The sequence below is a fragment of the Dasypus novemcinctus genome, chromosome 2 (assembly GCF_030445035.2).
Source record: "Dasypus novemcinctus isolate mDasNov1 chromosome 2, mDasNov1.1.hap2, whole genome shotgun sequence".
NCBI classification, from domain to species: domain Eukaryota; kingdom Metazoa; phylum Chordata; class Mammalia; order Cingulata; family Dasypodidae; genus Dasypus; species Dasypus novemcinctus.
Genome location: NC_080674.1, coordinates 139,970,868 through 139,993,976, shown reverse-complemented (window position 1 = coordinate 139,993,976; position 23,109 = coordinate 139,970,868). Strand labels below are relative to the sequence as shown.

Genomic DNA, 23,109 nt, shown 5'->3' with positions numbered 1-23,109 from the left:
TTTGCTTATCTTATTAAAATGATCTTGCTGAAAATAAACCTATCCCTGCATGATCAGGAGTACCAAACTTTGAAAACTTAAAAACTATAAAATTCTCTAACCTTAAAAGGTAGGAAAAAAATGATTTAGAGCAAGAGTTAGCAAAGTGTACAGCCTGAGTGCCAAATCCAGTCCACTACCTGTTTTTGTAAATAAAATTTTACTAAAACAGCCATGCTCGTTTCTTTACATATAGTATGGCTATTTTCACATTGTAATGGCAGAGTTTAGTTTCACAATAGAGACTGTATAACCTGCAAAACCTATAAAATTTAGTGTTTGGGCTGTTACAGAAAATGTTTGCTGTTCCCTGATTGAGAGAATTGGTTTTGTGTTCACACCAATTTTTTTCCACAGACTGAGTTATTCTTTCCAAAATACAAAATTTCAGTAGATAAAAATACTACTATTTAATATGTTAAAATATGTAATAGTAATTCCTTCCTTCCAGGCTTAGAAATTAATTTTTTTCAGTGAGACTTTCCTACTTTTTGCTGTGAAACCTTAAGCATAAACAATTTTATCTGGTAGACTGATATTTTGGAGAGGAGAGAGTGAAACTGGAGACAGACCAACCTGGCCATAAAGAAGGATAATTTGTTATTCCTGTAATTTTAGTCACACATGGCTTTTTACATTTTAAAATTCATTTCTTTCAACTTGTCAACCTAAATAGGTTAAATAGGCCTAAATGTCACCAAATAACTTCTTTATTTTTTATTCTTGTAATTTCAACCCTCTGAATTACTGTGTTTATGTGAGTAGTAGGGTTTGCTTATAGCACATGCTTAAAGGCATACTGTTTCTAATTCCCCAGTTACAGCCTTATGAAGAGAGAATACTTGCTAGACTGCCAAGACTAGTTTTCACGGGGCGGGGGTGGGGGTGAGGGGGGTGAAGATTTGGGTTCTTTAATACAAAGTTTGATTGTCCTTTAAAATTCTTTCTTCTGGAACTGAATTTTTCTCTGTGAATGTGTTCATTTTCTTGTTTCTTCTTTATTTGGTTCCCGTTGGGCTCATTTCTTTGTTTTCCAGGCAGTAGCAGCAGCAGTAGTTCAGACTCCACATGTTCTGTCATAGAGAAACCTCTGGATAAGTTCTTGCCTAGTGAGTGGTAGCTCTTAAATTCTCTAACAGAGCTTTGGCTTTTCCATAACCCATGAGCTTCATTTGAGAAATGCTGCACTGTTCCCTGTCATTACTTGAAGAATACACATTGGATTTCTCAGTAGACCAAAGCATGTGATGACTTTTCCCCCCTTTCATTGCTTCCAGTTAACCATAATTGTTAAAACATATGCTTAAGCTTATGTTTGAGACAATGGAAGAGAGAGTCATGCTTTTGCAATTGAGATAATGTAAAGAGAGCTAGTAAGCTGTATATAAGAATAATTTTTTAGTTCCTTGATGATAATTTTCTAATCCTAATCAGGATAAGGAACATGTAACAACACATTCTATTCTGACTTTCTAAAAGTATAAATTGTATTTGGAAGTAAACCAGTGCCCATTATAACATGTTTTACTGTTATAAGGATTTTCTACTTTGGTGGGTGACCTATTCTTAAGGATAGCTTAAGATTGAAAGCTTCCAAATAAAGAAAAATGTAAAGTTTGAAGCAAGTAAAGAGAAAATGAGTAGTATTTGATTTCAAGTGGCCGTTGATCCCTGTTTCCAAATTACCTAATAGATTTTAATGGAAATTTCTTAGATGTGATTAGAGAATTGAGATCTATAAAAAGAGTTTTATGTAGGATCTATTGAAGCTTTTTATTAAACTTTAATTAATTAAATTGTTATCTATTTATATTTTATTTTCAAAAGAAAAAGGAGGTGATCCTTTCTTATACTAGTTTGCAGCTTACTGTCTTTTAAAGCATTATCTATATACTTACCTTTTCTAAAACTAATAACAAAAACAGTTGGCTGTTGTTCTTATGCTTCTAGCTTCCTAGAGGAAAAATTCCAAGAATACTAGAAATCTTTTTCTCTATTGACAATTATTAGGCACTTTGCCAAAACAACTAATTTCAGAAGATAATTTTTAAAATACTACATGATACTTCTTTAGAAACAAAGTAGAGGTATTATTTTGTATTACAAACTATGAAACACGAGAAAAATATCTGAGGGGGAAGCATTGTGATTTAATTCGCCTTTTAAAATTCACCTTCATTCTTAAAGAGTAGTTATATGAAGTATGTTATGAAATGAATTATACTTTGTTCAATTCAAGAAGTTTTATTTGCTGTATGATTACCTAGCATATAATGTTAAGTTATTTTGTTGTGTTGTGGGTGCATTGATGAAAGCAGGGAGATGGTTTTCCCAGCATATGGTTGCTGTTTATAACCTGTATGTACTCTGTCTTTTTAAAAATGCAAATGGCCTTTTTTAGGTATCCTTTGCTTGAATCATCAGTTGGTCATTTTCTTATATAAAATCATTATTACAGTTACTCTTAACATTCACTAATAGACTGAATGTAAGTTCATTATTATACAGGTGTACTTCACTTTATGTAACAAATATTTTTTCTGAAAAAATTCCTTATAAATCAAATTTGAAAATCAAATCACAGTATGCCTGCATTAAGACAACTTGCTGTTTTAAAAAATTCTTCATTAAATCCTTTTGTTAATCACATAATCTGTGCAAATTACTATAATTTGGTTTTGTTACTTGAGATTTTTGTGTTGGGTTTTCTTAAAGGGAGGCACACCTGTAATTGGTCCTTATACTAGAAGGAACATTCCATTGGGAATTTTTGGAAATGGACAGCGTGAATTTTGTTAGTTTTAGAGTAATTTCTTAATTGGCTTATATTTCTGCTTCGCCATTTTTGATGACTTCTAAGCTCTCAGCAGGTTCCTAATTCATGTCTACCATTATACTGTTATATTTGTAGGAGCTTGGGAATCAATGTGAAGTCTGGAGATTGATTTGAATTGTAATCTTAGACTAAATTATATCACTCATTGTGTTGAATATGCTTTCGTTTTACCTGGGCTCTCTTTCAGCTTCAATGATGATTTGGTTTATTTCTATACTTAAACTATAAATAAATGCTATTGTACTTTTTCTTTGTTTTGCAAAAGAAATAATGTTTTTCTATTTTTTCCCTCCTCATCTCTGTGCTCATGCTTCCTGTCTACGATTTGCTTACTACTTCTTATTGCAAGATCAAGCAGGTTGGTGTGATTGATTTGCACTCCACATGGTACAATTATTTCCTAAAAAAACTGCTGTTTTAACTATATTACTTTTTTTTTTTATTTAAATTTTTTCTTACAAGGTAAGTATTCATTTTTTTTGTATTAAAAAGAAGTCCTTCAAGGAGAATTTAACTTTTTTTAAAATAAACTTGCTGTTTTTCCCCTAAATTCTTAAAGACTTATTAAATCTAAATCTGGCAATATAGATGTAAATGATTTTACATTCAACTATTTTCTACTTTTTTGTAGCCAGAAATTAATTGCCTGGTTACCTGTGCCCATGGGTGCTCATATAATGAAAATAAAATTCATTCAATTAACACTTTCCTGAAATTCTTCTCTTTAACTTTCCCTTGGTAGAGTTCACCATCACAGTTTTGGTTAGAGGATATGACAAAGGCAAAGGGCAATTTAAAATATTGCTGCTCCTGTTTGGCTTAATTAAGTACTCTTTATGACATTCAGATTTTTAAATATTTATTTACCTGAAATTTTGTGCTAAACTCTTATCATGCAGTATTAGAAGAAGGTTTTGTGCTTTTGGTTTGGTTGATTCAGTTTTGTTCTTTAAATAAATAATAATGTTTGTATTAGTTACTTCCAGTGATTTCACATTTTAAAATGCATGGTTAGGGAAGTTGGTACATCTTTACATTTACTTGCAAGTATTATTAGGGAAGAAATAGAATGTTTTTTCAAAATGAGTCTGACTAGATTAATATGTTACTTAATATGCTATTTCTTAAACCAAACCTGGCTATGGATGCATGATTAATATTAAACTATCATGTTGCTAAAACATCAGTTTGTTCGTTTTTGTTGCTAAAACATCAGTTTGAAAAACTACCTGAACTATTTTGAATGACTTACTCCAATTCAGGCATAGTAGTAATTCATCAATAGGCATGTGCTTTCGTCTTTTCACATATAAATTCTGTCTTTTATTCTACTGCCTCTTATGCATTTTGAAACTATGTTTTTAACTATTAAAAAAACAATTAGAACCCTCCAAATCTAAAAGTATGAATGTTCATCTGTTATTCAGATCATTTCTTCATATTGTTAGTATCCATATTGTCACAAAAACTTTTTTTGTCAACGTTTTTGCCATTTTTATTTCTTTAAATATTTGCAATTCTCAGGTGGAAAGGAAATGACAGTTTTTTAAATGCATGTGTTTTATACCTCAACTTATACCTTTGCCTCACAGATTCTAAGAAATAGTATTACTGATGGGCACACCTTTCTATGAATTCATTGGGATTTGGAGTTAAATTGTTGTTTTTTAAAAACTTATTTTTAACACAGCATATTCCAGAATGCTCAAGACAGCTGACTTGCCAAAAAAGTAAATAGAATTAGATCTATATCCTGACTTCTGGAATGCAATGAATCACACCACACCAGAGCATGAATTTGGATCAGTGCTTTTTATTTCATCTTTTATTTAACTTATTTGTTTTGTTTTGTGGCTTAGGTTTGCCTCAGACTTATATTTCTATAGATTTGAAGGGCAATGTATTTTAAATCCTTGAGTTGTTTTTTTATATATATAATTTTCTCCTAAAGAATTAAAATCTAAGGATGATTCTCTGTCTCATGGTTCCTGAAAGAATGTATACAGGTATTTATCTCCATCATAATTATTTTTCAGTTCTCTCTCCTTGTTATGAAGAGGGTTTAACTTTTGGGTAGAATCATTAGTGATCTATAAACTCTTCTGGTTTATACACTTCTTCTGTAGTCCTTTGGGAAGGAAGTTAAGAGAGCTTTCAGGAGAGTCACAGATCAGTTCTACGAAAAGTTTGATCAGTTTCCTGAAGGAAAATCTGTTTCAAAGAAATAGTATTACCAGAAATGAATTATCTTTAGGTTAGTTTCATTACGTTTGATAGGCTGGTTTTTTATTCTTTTTGCATTTTCTTAATAAACTCATCCTATAAGTTTTTAGTGAGCGCCTAGTACATGTATATAAAACAGTCTATTAGACATTATAATCAAAACAATTCGAGACTATATTTCCACTTTATTATTTTGTAGTATTTCAACTTATATTTGTTTCCACTTTATTATTTTGTAGTATTTCAACTTATATTTGACACTAGGCATGTCTAATGTGCCTTAGGGAGGATACTGTGGCCCTGAATTTGACATGATAATGAGCTAGTTTAGTTGTTTTTTTAGTGTATGATGATGTATCATGGCAGCAAAGCAACTGTGAAATGCCTAGTTAATACTATGTAATTGTTATATAATTAGTGTGGAATTTCTTCCCTTAAAAGGACACTATGAAATAAAATACTTTCCAATACTTTTATTAAACAAAAATTTTAGAACTATGAAAAATATATTAAAAATACTTTATTGATAATAAATTCTGCCTAATATTTTTATCTGTGTATTTTGTATATATACATGGCTTTTATTTATGCATTTACTTCATGGGATTTGGGGGGCAATATTTTGAAAATACACTTGGTTTTGTACCTATTTATCAGAAAAAAGTAACTAAAGAATAATATATTTTACTTGGGGACACACAGATTTTTGCTTTTTAAATTTATTTTCCTATTAAACTTTTCTTTTTTCTCTGCTCATCTGTTTTGCTTCTCTTTTACTTACTTTTGTTCTTAGTTATCAATGCACAATTGGACAACAGTTTGAATTTAGCAGTTAGTTAAAAAGTTCTTCTTGGAACATAAATTGAAATGAAGTATATTGTTTATTTGATTTCTTTAACATGTTAATTGGGTTTGTATTGCTGAAGAATCTAGGGAGTTGTCCACTGAAGATAATTTGCACAAGTCTGAAACATTGATGCATTTTAGTGATTGTTGTAATTAAACAACTCAATTAGGTAAAAAGAAAGTTTCCCCAGATAAGATGGTTGAAATGCAAGCAAAAATTGATGAGGAGAGGAAAGCACTTGAAACAAAGCTTGACATGGAAGAAGAAGAAAGAAACAAGGCTAGAGCTGAATTAGAGAAACGGGAAAAAGATCTTCTTAAGGCTCAGTGAGTATTTTTGAATGGAGATGGAGTCATGATTTAAAATTTCAGTATTTTTCATAGGATTGTAAACAAGAAACTTGAATAGTAATTAAATAGTTTGATTTTTTGTTTCCAATTTAGCTGTTTTTGGATAGAATGGTTCCATTGTATGTGGTGTAAGTATTTTAGAAATGTAGATCTGTTTTCGTTATTTCATGTCTGTGTGAGAGGATTGAAAAATAGCAAATTTGAATTGTAGGTTGTTAAATCATAAATTAATACTATATAGAGGAATATTTTGAAATTGTACATCCAAATTCTTGTTAAATTTGGGAAACGATATTAATGGTAGAAGAATAGATCATCCATGAATATAGAGTATTCTCATTTTAATCAACAGACAAGAGCATCAGTCTTTGTTGGAAAAGTTGTCTGCTCTTGAAAAGAAGGTCATTGTTGGTGGTGTTGATTTGTTAGCAAAAGCTGAGGAACAAGAGAAACTTCTTGAAGAATCTAATATGGAACTGGAAGAAAGGAGGAAAAGAGCCGAGCAGCTTCGCAGAGAACTTGAGGAAAAAGAGGTTATATGACATTTTGTTTTAGTTTAACATTTTGCCTAAAATATTTAACTTTACCAGTTTAAAGCTAAAAATCTGTAATCTTCATGAGATTTAAACGCAGATTATAAATTGCTTTGCAAGGTAATGGTTGCTGAATGTTTATGTCATTTGTAAAATAATGAAATTTGTGATTTCACAAAGTATATTATTCTAAAGTTCATCAATTTTTGTCATAGCAAGAACGCTTGGATATTGAAGAAAAATATACCAGTTTACAAGAGGAGGCTCAGGGAAAGACGAAGAAATTGAAGAAAGTTTGGACTATGCTGATGGCTGCAAAGTCAGAGGTTGGTCTCTTAGAATTTACCTACTAATGTAGCTCAGAATTTTATTTTTTTTAAGATGTATTTATTTATTTCTACCCCCTCTCCCTGCACCGCCCCCCCCCCCTCATTGTCTGCTCTGTCCATTCGCTGTGTGTTCTTCTGTATCTGCTTTCACTCTCATTAGGTGGCTCCAGGAACCAATCCTGGGACCTTCCAGAGTGGGAGAGAAGTGATCATTCTTTTGTGCCACCTCAGCTCCCTGATATGTTGTGTCTCTTATTATCTCTCTTCTGTGTCTCTTTCTATTGCATCATCTTGCTGCGCCAGCTCTCTGTGTGGGCCAGCACTCCTGTGCGGGGCAGTACTTTGCCAGGCCAGCACTCCGTATGAGTCAGCTTGCCTTCACCAGGAGGCTCTGGGCATTGAACCCTGGGCCTCTTATATAGTAGACGGGAGCCCAATTGCTTGAGCCATATCCACTTCCCTCAGAATTTTCTTAAAAAGAAGTTTCTTGCATTAAGTACATTTAAGAATCTTAAAGAAATCATTATGTATACATATAATTGTAAAGAAATAAAACATCTCCATTTGATGTGCAATTTTGAATTTTAGTTATTAAGCTGAAATTGTTTCTTTACTATCATAACTAATAACATGTAATAAATGGTAATAGACAGTGAAACTCCATAACTCCATGCACTGCCTTTGTGAAAGAACTGGGTAAGTTCTCATACGTTTCTTAGTCAAGTTCCCTATTTAAACAGTACTATTTTATATGCAAAACTTGTTTGTAATGTTTTCATGGGTATTATGATAGATGGCCGATCTCCAGCAAGAACATCAGCGAGAAATTGAAGGCCTACTGGAGAACATTCGACAACTTAGCCGGGAGCTTCGACTTCAGATGCTTATTATTGATAACTTTATACCTCAGGATTATCAGGTAAGAGGGAAGTTCACTGACCTAGATTTTAGATATGTCACTTGGCTGGGGTTGAAAAACGGGGAAATATAATTTCTAATTTCATTGATAGTAAATATACATATTTTATTTACCAACTATAAAATTTTCTGAAATTAATGCCATCACATTTCACTTCAGCTATTAACTTTTCTCAAGACATAATTCTCCATATGAATATCTAAGTATCTAAATAAGAATTTTTCTGCTCTTTGGAGGAACTCAGATTCGTGTATTTGCAGTCAAAATCATGGTATGGGTTCAGTTCATTCATTCAACATTCCTTTACCATGAAACTAGAATAAACAGAACCTCTGCACTTTTTCTCTGAGCCTTTGGATTTTAATCCTTTTTTTTTTTTTTAAGATTTATTTATTTATTATCTCCCCTCCCGCTCCCACCCCAGTTGTCTGTTCTCTGTGTCTATTTGCTGCATCTTGTTTCTTTGTCCGCTTCTGTTGTAAGCGGCACGGGAATCTGTGTTTCTTTTTGTTGCATCATCTTGTTATGTCAGCTCTCCATGTGGGCGGTGCCATTCTTAGGCAGGCTTCTCTTTCTTTCACACTGGGCAGCTCTCCTTATGGGGCGCACTTCTTGCGCATGGGGCTCCCCTACGCGGGGGACACCCCTGCGTGGCAGGGCACTCCTTGCGCGCATCAGCCCTGCACATGGCCAGCTCCACACGGGTCAAGGAGGCCCGGGGTTTGAACCGCGGACCTCCCATGTGGTAGACGGACGCCCTAACCACTGGACCAAGTCCACTTCCCTGGATGTTAATCCTTAATACCAGTATGCTTTGAAAATCTTGGCCTCTATTTTTTTTTTTACCCCACATTTCTCTTTCCAGTATATTTTAGTAAACTTTAACAAATTGATTTTTAGAATCTCAGTACAGCTTATGAAATTTATCTGTAAATAAGCCTTAGTGGTTTTTTTTTCCCCTTTGGGCCTCAGGTGAACCATATTGGATAAATCTTAATCCTTAGCTGATGATAGACTCTCCTTATTAGTCCTTGTATGGCCTGCTTTTATTTATTTAATTAGTTATTGAATTAGTTATTGTGTAATGAACTCTTTTGAACTCATCATCCAAAATAAAAACTCAGATGTTGACAATAACCTCTGTCTATCCAAATGACTCCCCCCGATTTGTTCCATCCCTTTGCCTCTTCAAACCCGAGTCATCATCCTGAATCCCGTGTTCCTCATTCCCTTGCTTTTCCTTCTTTTTCTTTTTCTAACATATAGATATATATTACATTCCTAAAAAGTATATATTTTAAATCTTGTTTTTAAATTTATAAGAAGTTTTTCATGCAGTGTATAATGTTTTGAGATTTACCGTTTTCACTTTATAGATTAAGATTTTAGTTCCGCAAGTATTTTTCAATGTTTTAAATATTGTTAAATATTAAAAGTTGACTATCTTTGACTCTTTTAAAAGGAAATGATTGAAAACTATGTCCATTGGAATGAAGACATAGGAGAATGGCAGTTAGTGAGTATTGCTTCATTCTTTCATGAACTGTTTATGGAGTACTTCCTATGGACTAGGAATTGTGCTGGCTACCATGGGGAAGGTTTCCAGAGATGAACGGGATGAGAATCCAGTAAGGAGGATAAGATGTTTTTCTAATTAACTATCACACACAGAATATTCAATGAAGAAAATATAGCTTAGGGGCTACATGGGACTGAATGACCTCTGGGTCCCTTTCTGCTCCAACATGCAAAGCATGTTTTACAAGTGTAACATTGGCATGTCTTAAATTAGTTTGCTTTATTCACAGTTATTAATTACTAACAATTCTCCTCTGCCCCCTTTTTTTCTTTTTTGAGAAATGTGTTGCCTACACAGGAAATAACATGAGGAAGCAAACTCCAGTACCTGATAAAAAGGAAAAAGATGTAAGAGTGCTTTTTATTTTAACTACAGTTAATTCCTCTATAGGAATATGGGTCATTAAACTATGTTTTCAACCTGAGATCTGTTCATCAGCTCTGCAGGAAAATGGGCTCATCTTTTGGGGTAGAGATCTACGATGGGGTGATTACTTTCAGTTCTCATTTTCTGTCTCGATGGTAGGCTTATCATTTCTACCACGCAAGTGGCATGGAAACAGTGTTTTTGGTGGTCCCGCAGATTTGTTAGCTCCTCATTTTCTACCAACCATGAGCTCCCAGATCTTTCAGGAATATTCCACTGAAGTGGAGGCCTCCATTAACCATCTGGTCAACCTGCATCTGCACGCCTTCTACACCTCCCTCTCTCTGGACTTCTATTTCAATTATGATGATGTGTACCTGAAGGGCATGGGCCACTTATTCCACCAGTTGGCAAAGTTCCTAAGAAGCACAGGGGTGCCGATTGACTCTTGAAGGTGCAAAACCAGCGGTTAGGCTGCACCCTCTTCCAGGATGTACAGAAGTCATCCCAAGATGAATAGGGTAAGACCCTGGATTCCAAGGAAACCTCCACAGCCCTGGAGAAGAGCTTGAACCAGGTCCTTTTGGATTTGCATCCCTGAATTCTGCCAATACAGACCTTCATCTCTGTGATTTCCTGGAGAGCCATTTCCTTGACAAGGAGGTGAAACTCATCAAGAAGATGAGTGACCATCTGACAAACTTCTGAAGGCTGAAGCCCTTTGCCCAACCAAGAGGCATCTCTTTTATTCAACCACCTTGCAGCTCTCTAACAAGCTGAGAACTGTCTGTAAACAAAAAAGCTTCATTCAGGAAAAAAAAAGAAAAGAAAATGTGGCATGGAGTAGATCTTTGGGATTTGTTCCTCTTTTCACTACCTTTCTGGGTCATGGAACTTTTCAAAGCTGCTCTACTCGTAGGTCATCAAGAAGAGGTATCAGCTTTAGGACAAGCAACAACTGTTTTTCTTTACTTCTAAGGAAATGTTCAGTGATTTGGGGCTTTTTATTCCAGTTACCTAACTCTTAGTGAATACATTTGTGATACTGAGATTAGAAGATACTATTTTATAGACTTTATTTGGTCTTGTCTTTCGTGGGTTTTTCCCCCTAGTTTAATATTTTAAATCTTCACCCAAATCTGGTTTAGCTTTTTCTTTTATGAGAGTCTTGTGTCTGTTTCTTTTACTTAGCCCTTTGAAGTAGACCTTTCCCATGTGTATCTTGCTTATACCGAGGAGAGCTTACGGCAGTCCTTGATGAAATTAGAAAGGCCACGGACTTCAAAGGGGAAAGCAAGGCCAAAGACTGGGAGAAGGTAAGAATTGTCCTTGAAGCCCATGCAATGAAGGCATTGAAATATTCTAATTAGATACATTTAAAGGAAATTAAGATTTATTTAGTTAACATGACACATATTTTGGCTATATTATGATATTGTGATAAAAATCTAATTTAATACTAGTTTATTTAAGAAACACTGAGAAAAATAAATAAAATGAAAGAAACTTAATTTTAAAGTCCTTATGCAGCTACAATTTTAATAAATTAAATCTTGCTAAAGAAAGAAGGTCTTCCAACTTCTTTAGCCCTTCTGAGTAATAGAATTTATTTTCATAGCTCACTTTTTTCTTTCCAGATATATACAAGCTGGTTTAATTCCTGTATCTTACACTTAATTCTTCCGGTGAGATGTTAATTTGCCTAGATAAACTCCCAAGATATTCAGCTGGTTAAATTTTCTTAAATATTTAATATTTAAATATTTAATCTTAAATATTGTTCCCCTGAGAGCCTTGATTTCCTCAATTATCAGGGAAAACTTGTCTGACCATCTTTCCCATTCCTTCCAGCCCTGGTTTTGACTCATGGTTAGTCTACATGTATTGATCACACAAACCTAGGGCGATTTTTTCTCCCTTTCCTTACATCAAGTGTATTCTACTTTAAAGGTTTTTTTCAAGTTGATTGTAATAAGACTTTGGGGCTCTTGAAATGGTAAGAAATAATAAGCTTCTTTTGTCCATGTTTTGAGGACATGGGCTTTTGAGTTACATGTAGAGTCAAGTTGTGTGGTTTTAATATTTTTGTGTTACATAGTCTCACATATGCAAACCTGATGTTTATAAATTTGGGAAATTGAGCTTGGTGGGGGCATCAGGTGCATATTAAAAGTGTAAAAATTTTTATATTCTTTATAACTTAAGCCAGGGGTTAAAAACTTTAATGTGTCTACAAAAGTCATTCAGATATTGTTATGGAGTAAAGCAAATTAGTTATAAGGAACACAGTCCCCTCTAGAGATATCTTTCAATTTTCCACAGTTAATATAAATGTTTTCCTCTTAACTCTGCTGTAACAAAAACAATGCAAGTGTGATGATAAGTGGCATGACAGCTGGCCTCAGTGTAGAAGACAAATAGGAAGTGGTAGGGACTGGGGCAAACTAGAGAGTTTTGGCTAAAGCAAGTGGCTGCTACTCTGTTCCTACTTAGTTGTGGGAATAGCATCCATCGGTTCTGGATCTTCTCGTTTCTAAAGAGAAGCCAGAAATCCAGATTGCCTAAAAACTTAGATTTCACGTACGAAGCTTTAAAAAAACAAAAAAAAATAAAAACCAAAAAACTATGTGGACCTAGAACAAACAGCTTAACAAGATTTGGATAGTTTTCAGAAAACATATACATTTTTGTTTTATCCTTAAAAAAAAAAAAAAAAATTGGGGGACCAAAGTTAAGTGAGCCAAGCCTGGCATCTCTGTTCCAGAAATAGCTTGTATATCATGAAAACCCTAAATAAATGATAGGGTGGTCTTAAACATAAGCACATATACACAACAAATGATTTCTTGAGTTTACTTTATATTATGTAATATGTTCACTGTGATGTTTCTCATTGGTAAAGTTCAATGTGCTGAGCAAAATTGCAGCTAATACGGTACATTGAGTACATTTCCATCAGTCCCTACGTAAGTATCTGTGAAGTGATGCCTCAGATGATTTGTGTCTCTGAATATTACTGAATACATCTGCCCCTTTCACATACTCTAGAAGACATAATCGAAGGGGCTCAGATCTGGCAAGGCTGCAGCCCCCTTACCTGGCCACATCATCTCATTCAGTTTTGGAAATTATCATCCCCCCAGTGCCTCATCATTCTGGCATAAAGGGGTGGGATGCCATCCTCTTGCACCTACCCTGAACGACCTTCCCTTCACCTAGAGAAAGGGGTGCTTTAATTGATCACTTAACATGGTGAAGCATGTCAAACACAGTTGGGCTATATTTCCAAACTCCCTGTATTATCTACTACACAAGGAGGAAGTGTGTGCATTTTAGACTTTTAGGAAAATATTCACATTTTCTTTTTCCCTTTTCCAAACAGAAAGCGTTCTACAAAGCCTGAAACTGTAATTGATGCTTTACTTCAATAAATGTTACAGACTTAAAGTCACAGTAAAAATTAGTGATATCCTAATGCCTGGACAAAATCTTTCATTAAAACAGTGAAGACTTCTGTGTAATCTTGAATAATGGAAGCTGTAAATCGTGAAGTAAGACTGGAAATAATAATTTGCCTGACATCTTTTAGTCTGTATTAAGTTAATATATTAAAATTGTACAACTGATGACTGTTCAAATTGTCATATTACTCTTCAGTTTGTATTGTGCAGGGAAGATGGGGGAGCAGCTCATATTATACAGGGTTGCAGTTTAAATATATATGTAAATCTGTTAGCTATTTACCCCACTACTTTATATTTAGATAACTAGAATTTCAGAATAGGAAAAAAAATTATGTCCTGTTTTGCACATAAAAACTAGCAGACTGAATTGTCCTGTGTTGCACTGTTATATTTGAATGTATGGGCGGTTGCATATCCAAGAAAAGACTCCATCCTCACACCAACCCTACCCTAAGTATGTCCTCATTTTTATACTAAATTCACTGCATTTTAAGTGTGAGATGACTGATCTTGTTGGTCTTCTGTAGAAAATTTTCTAATATGGCAGCCAATCTTTGGAAGTGTACTTTTTTTTTTTTTAAGTTAAAAATGTGTTTTATCTGAACTTGTTCTGGCCTTTTTTTGCTACCTTGAGTTCAAATTAAATATACTTTTTTCATTCTGATTTCATTTTCTCTTGAAACATTTAAGTGTACCAAAGTATAAAGGTGCCATAGTTGCAGAAAAGTAAGAATCCTAAAACGCTCATCACTTTACCTTTGCCTTTTTGTGTATTTTTCAAACGTTACTTGAAATGTGACTAATGGACACTTTCCTGCATCTGAGTTTTCAGTTTTGATGGAAATTGCCCTGAATTTGCCAGTTGAGAAGGGTCTCCATTTTCCAGAAAATGCAAGTAAGCAAGAAAGATATCTTCTAATCCTCTGTCTTTAAAAGTTTGTTTTTCATATTTTATAAAAATATTATTCCCTGAATTTCTACTATTGACTAATCCAGTTAAAACTATATTCCTATAAAAATAAAAAATAAAATTTCTATTTATTTTGTAGTAAAATAAGTTGTAATAGAACTGCTTTTCTTTCATTTGCTACTTACAATTTTTTTTTAAAGTTTTGCTGCTCCTAAACCACATGTCTCTTCCATGAGTTTTTAAATTATATAACACCTTGGTTGCAAATATTTTGAGACATCATAGCTAGGTATTTATTAAATTAATGTTATTCTAATGCGTTTAGTTAAATATTGGTTTAAAATTACAAAGCTGTGAATAGAGTGGGGATGCGTGAAGGTGGCAAACTGGTGAGGTGGTAGTAAAAATATGCCCGTAAATTTAAAGTACATTCCAGAGGTAGAGTACTAAATGTCTTGTGTACGGTGAGTATTTTCCAGGTGTTGAGAATTGCATTTAATTATCAGCATTTTCATTGTAGTGTATAAAATAATTAAAAATGTATAACTTTACTCTGTGGGGCATTGTTTTGGTTCTGTAAAGACTAAAGGTGAATTTGTCTTGTAAAAGCTTTACGTGAACAGAATATCTTAGCAATTGTAAAATGTTTTTGATGGTGCACATTTAACTGTTAGTAATTACTCATTTGTCAGTAGGAAAAAAAGATTAATGCTTGTTATTTTTTAAAAGTCCATCTTTCTAGCCTTTAAAAATCTAACTACTAGGAAAGGAATAACCTTTTAGTTATGCTTTAAAATGTTACAGAAAATTTAAGCCAATATGTTGGATTTTTTCTATCCCCTCCTACTGTAATAATAAAAAAGAAATCTATAAAAGGACAAAAACTTGAGAAATCCTTTAAAACAGGCTGATTTTGCTTCCTCCCCACCCCCAAGCATTTATGTTAGAATTGATTTTTACCAGTTGGGCGTTACATATTCATCTTATGAGATACCAAAATTAGATTTTTAAGCCAGGCCTCAAAATCCATATGAAAACATGGGGACATTGACTTTTGAGTTATGCATTTAACTCTGATCATAACAGTTCTGTGGTTTCCTCATATTTATTGTATCTGCCCACAGATGAAATGTTCTGTAACATCAGTGTTAATTTCATGAAAGGATAGAGATGAATAAACTTGCTCATTATTTGGAATAAACATGCAAATTTAAAATGAATGGCATATACATGCAAAGAGGTTGTTGAATGGGTATTCTCTTTTCCCTTTAATTTAAAAAGTAATATTTATTTATTAAAAGGAGCATTGATAGAATGTTATTTTCTAGTATGTTCTTTAATAAACCCTGTAATTGCATATATTAATACTTAGGTTATTAAAATAGAAATATTTTTCCCCATTTTTGTTTATTGTTAGGTATAATATTAATTAAGAGCGTTCTACATCTGTGTGTTTAAGACTATATTTATGATTTTCTGATTGAGTTGTTTTTGAATGGGTTTTTTGTTTGTGATTCTTTTCAGTTTTTTTAAGTATCTTTCCTCTTAACTCATATCTTAAGGAAACTCCCTCTCTGTCCTATAAAGGCTGTGAATTAAGGAATGGGTAGGGTTTACATTTAAGCACGCCAGTGTCTACCTAATTTCTTAATATGTATATTTGTTTTCTTTTTAATTCTTTGTTCTTAGAATGCTGGAAGAAAACATAGATCTTCCTAGTGCCTTTGAACTTATACTGTAGTCTTACTAATTTAATCATTAATAACTTCAGTAGCATTACTACAATACTGTAGACTGGCAGAAAGTACAAATTGTACAATGAGTTTGCTATGTTAATTTCAAATGCCACATTTTCATTGTATTTTATGTATAAATTGAATTTGTTTAAGTTGTATATATCAGTATTGTCTATATTCATGCAGCATGGTTATATAAGAAATAAAAATCTTTACCTAATGCTGTAGTGATATGTTTTGTTTTGTTTCTTCTTATCCATTTTTGTGTTTACTTCCATCCCAAAATTAATGGACAGGTTCTTTGCGCTTGGCACATCAATTCCGAATAGTTAAGAGAGGCTGGTGTAACTTCACACCTACTTGTGTTGTGGGTCTTTAGAACAGAACTCATCATGAATAGAAACTTGGGAGAGATGCTTTTAAATCTGCTTTTTCTCATTGATAAAATTTACTTTCCACCCAAATTTTATCCAAGTTTCATCTTCCTCATTAGATAATTGAGAACAGAAACCAGTTCTCAGATCATAACTTAAAGTGTGTAGAATGTATTCCCGTAAAAGAGGAGACATTGCTTAGTGGTAACAGTATCATGATCTCATCCAAACACTTTTTTTTTTGGAAGATTTATTTTTTATTTATTTTCCCCCCCTCACACCCCCCCCACCCCTCCCCCAGTTGTCTGCTCTCTGTGTCCATGCACTGTGTGTTCTTCTGTGTCCATTTGTATTCTTGTCAGCGGCACCCAGAATCTGTGTCTCATTTTGTTGCGTCATATTCCTGCATCAGCTCTCCGTGTGTGCCCTGCCACTCCTGGGCAGGCTGCATGTTTTTTGCATGGGGCGGGTCTCCTTCCGGGGCGACTGCTTACGTGTGGGGCTCCCCATGCAAGGGACACCCCTGTGTGGCAGGGCACTCCTTGCGCGCATCAGCACTGTGCACTGTACGCGGGTCAAGGAGGCCTTGGGTTTGAACCCTGGACCTCCCATGTGGTAGGCGGATGCTCTGTCCATTGAGCCAAATCTGCTTCCCCAAACACTTAATGAGCTTAAAGTATCTCCAGAACAAAAACATTGCTTGGACCCTTGTTAATCATGTTCCTCTGATAAACATTGATAGACTACTAGTCACCATACGAGGCAGTGTTATGAAATTCACATTGTACATTGACAAATTTGATTTGTCAACAAGTTTCAAAGGACTTAATTATGCTTTTCTAAGGGAGGAAAAGACTCTTCTGCTCACTGCAGGGCTTGTTCCCTTCCTTACCCCAATTACTAGTTTATGTAAAAATTTTACATGTGTGAAGAAATTGAAAATAAAATTAAAACTTGCTATGGCATAAGCCAGACAATAAACATGCCACCTTGCCCCACTGCCTTGTCCGCATTTGAGCTTTGGAACTGTGGTATCCATTTTCACACTCTTGGGAAACCTGCCACTGCCTGTGCTGTCAGGATGCCCTTGAGGGCTCTGGCCTTCCTCTCTTCTGGCCCTTCTCGCTTTATGTGAAGACCCTCAAGGGAAGTCTCTTTTAGAGCTGAGTACTAGTCTTGGGGCTATTTTTCCTTCTCGTGGATTACAAGAACTAAGTAAAAGGTTGTGGCTTTCATTTCACTTTGGCTGACAGGACTGAATAAAATCTGATGGCCTCCTCATCTGTATTCTGATTTTTCTCAGGATTGCCATTTCCTTCTTTTTTATTTGCTGTTTAATAATGGTGCTGCTGTCTTCTGTTTTAATCTTTTCCCATAAATCACTTTGAATCCATTTTTAAAACAAGGTAGTGTACAAATAAGGAATAAAGACCACAGTTAGCCTGTGGGCCTTGCAGGAACAGTCAGCACAGTTCTGAAGCCACAGCCTAAACTTATGCTATTTCATTTGCAAAGCAAATCAAGTATTCAGTCCTGCTTCCGAAGTTGAACAAATGTGTGGGAAAATGATTATGAAGAGGCTACTTCAAAAAGAACCTGTTTCCTCTCAGCATTTATCTTGGGCTTCCTGTGACCCAATCTTCAAGTTACTTTTATCAACAATGTTATCAGACCATCAGATTGTCTTACCAAACACATTTATGGCACTGATGAAAGAATATGACAGATCAGACATTCTTCCACACCTGCTACCCTCCCCCATCCCTTTTTAGAGGGCTGGGGAAATTTTAGTTTTTAACCAAAGGCTTTGTTTCTCCAATGGTACAAAGGAATTTAACTGGGGCTTTACAACTGAATAAAATATTTCTCAGAGTTGATACCAATCTTAGCAAGAGGATATTGCCTAACTCAGCTTAAAACAAGTACAGAGTCATTACAGAAATATGATGTTGGCCTTGATTTCTACCCCACGGTGAGTTACCCCACTCAGTCACCAGGTGTCCTATTTTAATTGTGTCTCTCCTGAGGTAGCTACTGGCTGGTCCAGGTGCCTCCCTTCTGTACTGATGACCCACCTACACTGTGCTGAGTAGAAGGGCCTTGGCAACACAGAACTGCCCAGTCCTGGCAAACCTCACGCCTCCCTGGAGAGGAAGAGGGGGTCACATCAGTGGGACTGACGGCACAGCGTGTTCAGGGCTGTGGTGAAGGAAGGTGATGGTGAACCTCCAGCCACAGCATTCTTCCCAGCAGCTAGCATGGGCTGGTGCATGCAGCCTGGCCAGAGGGCCAGTAAAGGCTTCTTAGAGGAAAGTGCTTTGAGCTAGATCTGAAAGCAGATCCACAAGTGGGGAAAGGCCTTCCAAACATTGTTGAGAGGCTAGGCAGGATCCCATTTCGAAAGTTTCTGAAAGCAGCAGGAAACCACCAAAGAATGTCAGTGGGTCACTCACTCTGTTCAGAAAGATTGGGAAGGATCAAATTAGAGGGAAGCTGGGAGACCAGATGATGCACACACCTGTGCCCTAGGGGGGCAGAATGGTCAGCAGCCAGAGGAGCCAACCTCCCTCTGCTGAGCTGTTTTCCTTGCACCCATGAGTGGTATCCAGACTGAGGGAATGAATGTGTCTTTACCTCTCTTTACTCATGTTGCCTAGCAGGTCCTCAGGTATGGAGTCAGCACAATAAACATACTTTTGTTTGGTTGTAACACAGACTCACAGGACTGAAGAAAGGGACAACTCGGAGGCCAGGGCAAGCTGAACTGGGAACAAGTTGACTGAAGGATGAGTTAGAAGAGAAGCTCTTTAGAGAGCTGAGGAAGGAATGTCTGTGTGCTTAGGGTAGCTATATCACACTGATGCAAGGTGTTAATAATAGAGTGGTATGTGGAAATCCTGTATTTTATGCTTGATGGTTCTGTAAAACCACAAGTTCCCTAAAACAACAACAAAACAGTTTAGGAGATTGTGGACATGTCGGCTAACTAGGAAATTTTAGTACTCCACCTCAGAATGGAGCTTCAACTTGAGCTGATAAATTGATCCTAGAAACCAGCCCTGAAACCAAAAGTTCCTGCCTTGCTGTCAGTGGAAGTTGATAGGAATTGAGAAGCTAGCCTGTGACAGGTCAGGCTCCGTAAGAAAGCCGTACAATGTATGACTCTCCTCCTAAGATTCCCCGTCCTCGGATTTAGGCTTCCCCAGAAGCCAACTGAAGTGATGTGTAGGAGGGTGAAGAAAAATGGAGGGTGGGACCGATGGCATGGTCAGACCAGTAGCAACAAGAACTCTGTTGCATGTTTCTGAGACCAGCATTTCTCACAGCATCGATAGAAAACATTCGGGCCTAGATTTAAGCCGAACATTTCGTCTTTCATTCATCATTTATTCAATAACTATGTGTTACATACCAGATGCTAGCTAGAGATACAATCTGTTCATTGGCAAAAGGTGGAGATGGCCAGGTCCAGCGAGGGGACTTCCACCTTAGTGGCTTTGCTGTCAATGCCACAAGTGGCGCGTTCCATGGAGAAGGCCTAGGCTGTGGTTGTTTCCTGGATGGACGTGCTCTTGTTGCCTTTCTTTGAATGACAAGTACCTCAACTTTCACTTAACCTGAACTGGCTTCTGTCTTTTCAAGCACATCCTCCTCAATTTATGTGCTCTCACTGCCTTGCTACGGGCCTCCATCCAGCTCCAGGAACCACCTGGCAGAGAGTAAATAGGAACGTTAGTTGCATCTTGACCATCTGGATTTATCTTATGACAGACCTGTCTGGACTTGCCTATGTCCTTTCTTTGGCCTGTTCTAAATCTTTCTTGCTGACAGTCTTTCCTTTACTATCCTGGCCTCATACACACACTATAGCTCAAAACCCATATCCTGTAGCAGACTGCTCACATTAACCATTGAATGCAAATGAGCCTCAAAGAAGAAAGGAAATTAAAATTTTCGATGTGACTTCCCAGACTGACGTTAGAAGGCTCCATGACTCTCTTAGTTACTTATTGCCCTTGGCCTGCTGGTATTTTATGTGGGCAGGGTGAAACTGGCTGTGGTCAGAGTGAGACTTTAAGCTTTTGATTTGTTCCTGTATTTTGGAAGGGTTAAAAAGATGTTGTATATTTTGTTGTAATTTTAGTACTAGTATTAATTTTTGTCATGTATATGTAAGAGGATGAAACGAGAGTGCTCAATCACTGTTACTAGATCAATATTCTTTCAGAGAGCATGTCTTCAAAAAGCAAGTTTCTATGACTTGGCACTTAGTTTCGTTTCTTCCCCCCTTTAATTTTTTTTAAAAGAAGAACTTTATTGAAAGATAATCTACCTACTGTAAAATTCATCATTTAAAATGTACACTTCAGTGGTTTTTGGCATATTCACAGAACTGTGCAGCCATCACCACTATCTAACTTCAGAATTATTTTCATCACCCCAAAAGAAACCCCCCTTTCCCATTAGCATTCGTTCCTCATTCCCCCCTACCCTCAGCCCCTGGCAACCACTAATCTTTCTGTCTCTATAAATTTGCCTATTCTGGGTATTCCATATAAATGGAATCATACCACGTGTGGTATTCTGTGACTAGCTTCTTTCACTTAGCATACAGTTTTCAAGACTTATCAGTTTCATAGCATGAATTAGAACTTTATATACCTTTTGTGGCAGAATATTATTCCATTGTATGTCATTACTACATTTTGTTTATCCATCAGTTGATGGGCATTTGGGTTGTTTTTACTTTTTTCCTGTTCCAGCTAATGCTATGTTTGTGTAGAGATTTTGTGTGGACATGTGTTTTCAGTTCTCTTGTGCATATACCTAAGAGTGTAGATGCTGCATCATTTGGTAACTATGTTTAATGTTTTAAGGAACTGCCAAACTGTTTTCCAAAGTTTTACAATCCATTTTACAATCCCACCAGCAGTATGTGAGATTTCCAATTATTCCACATCCTTACCGCACTTGTTACTGTCTGTCTTTTAATTTTTTTTTTTTAAGATTTATTTTTTATTTATTTCTCTCCCTTCCCTCCCCCCCCCCCCCCAGTTGTCTGCTGTGTCCATTCGCTGTGTGTTCTTCTGTGACGGCTTCTATCCTTATCAGCAGCACCGGGAATCTGTGTTTCTTTTTGTTGCGTCATCTTGTTGGGTCAGCTCTCCATGTGTGCGGCGCCATTCTTGGGCAGGCTGCACTTTCTTTCACGCTGGGCAGCTCTCCTTACAGGGCGCACTCCTTGCGCGTGGGGCTCCCCTACAAGGGGGACACCCCTGCGAGGCACGGCACTCCTTGTGCGCATCAGCATTGAGCATGGGCCAGCTCCACACGGGTCAAGGAGGCCCAGGGTTTGAACCGCGGACTTCCCATGTGGTAGGCGGATGCCCTAACCACTGGGCCAAGTCCACGTCCCTGTCTTTTAAATTTTAATTCTCCTGAAATTTTTAAGAACACATGCACATGATAAAGCACATAGACATGAACACACAGACTAATGGAAAGCCAACCGTCTCCTGCCAGCATTTCTCCCCATTCCCAGAACAAAACACCTTCCGTCTTTAGCTTTTAGCTTTTCTGGTGATTCCCTTACTATTGTTTTTCTTTTTTCATATTATTTTTATTATGAAAACTTTTGAACACATATAACAAGTAAAGTAGTACAATCGACTGACACCCATGCACTCATTCCAGTTATAATCAATTCATGACCACTCTGAGTGCCTATTTTGTTTTTAATTTATCAACTTTAGATATTATCTGTTGAGTTCCCTATTGAAAAATGAGGGTTTACAGATCATTTACAGTGCCCCTTCCAAATTTTATAGTAAATTATTTTTAGTTCTCCCATCACTGTTGCCATTTTAAAGAAAGACTTAAATCTCTAGTTCTTACTCCATTGACCTTGGACAATATCGCTTAACTCCCCATGTAACCTGAGGATATTAGTGCCTCATCCTTCCTGCTTTCACCTCCCAGCTATTTTCAGTTGTACCCTTTCTATTGTCAGGTTGATCGCAATTACAGATATAGTTATCTGTTTTGTAACTATAAGTAAGTTTTCTGTGCTTTGTTTATTGATGGTTCTAAGGCTAGAGAATCAATAGAATTACATTAGTATGACTTTAAATATTGTTCACTGCAGAGCCACATAGTGCCCTACAATTACATTTTTTCACTATAGACTCAATATGATAACCCTGGTGGGTTAAGAATGGTCTAAGCTCTCAGTTGATACCTTTTGGATTCAGAAATATTTGGTAGTCAGTTGGACTCATAGACCCACTCTGCAAGCTCTCTAACTTATCATTGACATCATGTGTGGCCTTGTGTTCTTTCATCACTTCATGCATTATGTCCCCAGCTAGAGAGGGGGCTCCTTGAGAGAGAGTTGGTCTTTCCTTTTTTGCTCCCCAGGAGCTCCCACCAATTGTAGTCTCTCAATAAATTACCCCAAAAGTTGCAAACCAAACTTCATTTGCAAGTATACATAACCAAGGTCATTAAAGTGATGCCATATCATCAGATTTTACATAATACTTTATTTTATGATGAGTTATAAATATATAAATATTTTTAAAATAAAGGCATTAAAGCTTATAAA

The 23,109-nt window shown here is 36.0% G+C and overlaps 1 protein-coding gene across 3 annotated transcripts in view; it reads left to right on the top strand.

Annotated features, from left to right (window-relative positions):
* KIF3A (kinesin family member 3A) overlaps positions 1 to 16,351 on the top strand; it is a 53,014-nt gene extending 36,663 nt beyond the window's left edge. For 2 of the 3 annotated variants that reach the window (XM_023588231.3, XM_058278446.2), the window contains exons 10-17: positions 6,115 to 6,271; positions 6,648 to 6,828; positions 7,044 to 7,154; positions 7,951 to 8,076; positions 9,539 to 9,592; positions 9,934 to 10,002; positions 11,213 to 11,337; positions 13,404 to 16,351. In XM_023588231.3, coding sequence (XP_023443999.1) covers positions 6,115 to 6,271; positions 6,648 to 6,828; positions 7,044 to 7,154; positions 7,951 to 8,076; positions 9,539 to 9,592; positions 9,934 to 10,002; positions 11,213 to 11,337; positions 13,404 to 13,452 — 872 coding nt within the window. In that variant the 3' untranslated portion in view covers positions 13,453 to 16,351. Of the gene's footprint in view, positions 1 to 1,076; positions 1,149 to 3,224; positions 3,234 to 6,114; positions 6,272 to 6,647; positions 6,829 to 7,043; positions 7,155 to 7,950; positions 8,077 to 9,538; positions 9,593 to 9,933; positions 10,003 to 11,212; positions 11,338 to 13,403 lie in introns of all 3 variants that reach the window. The other variant, XM_071209925.1, reaches the window with a different exon arrangement.
* Positions 16,352 to 23,109: the final 6,758 nt, after the last annotated feature.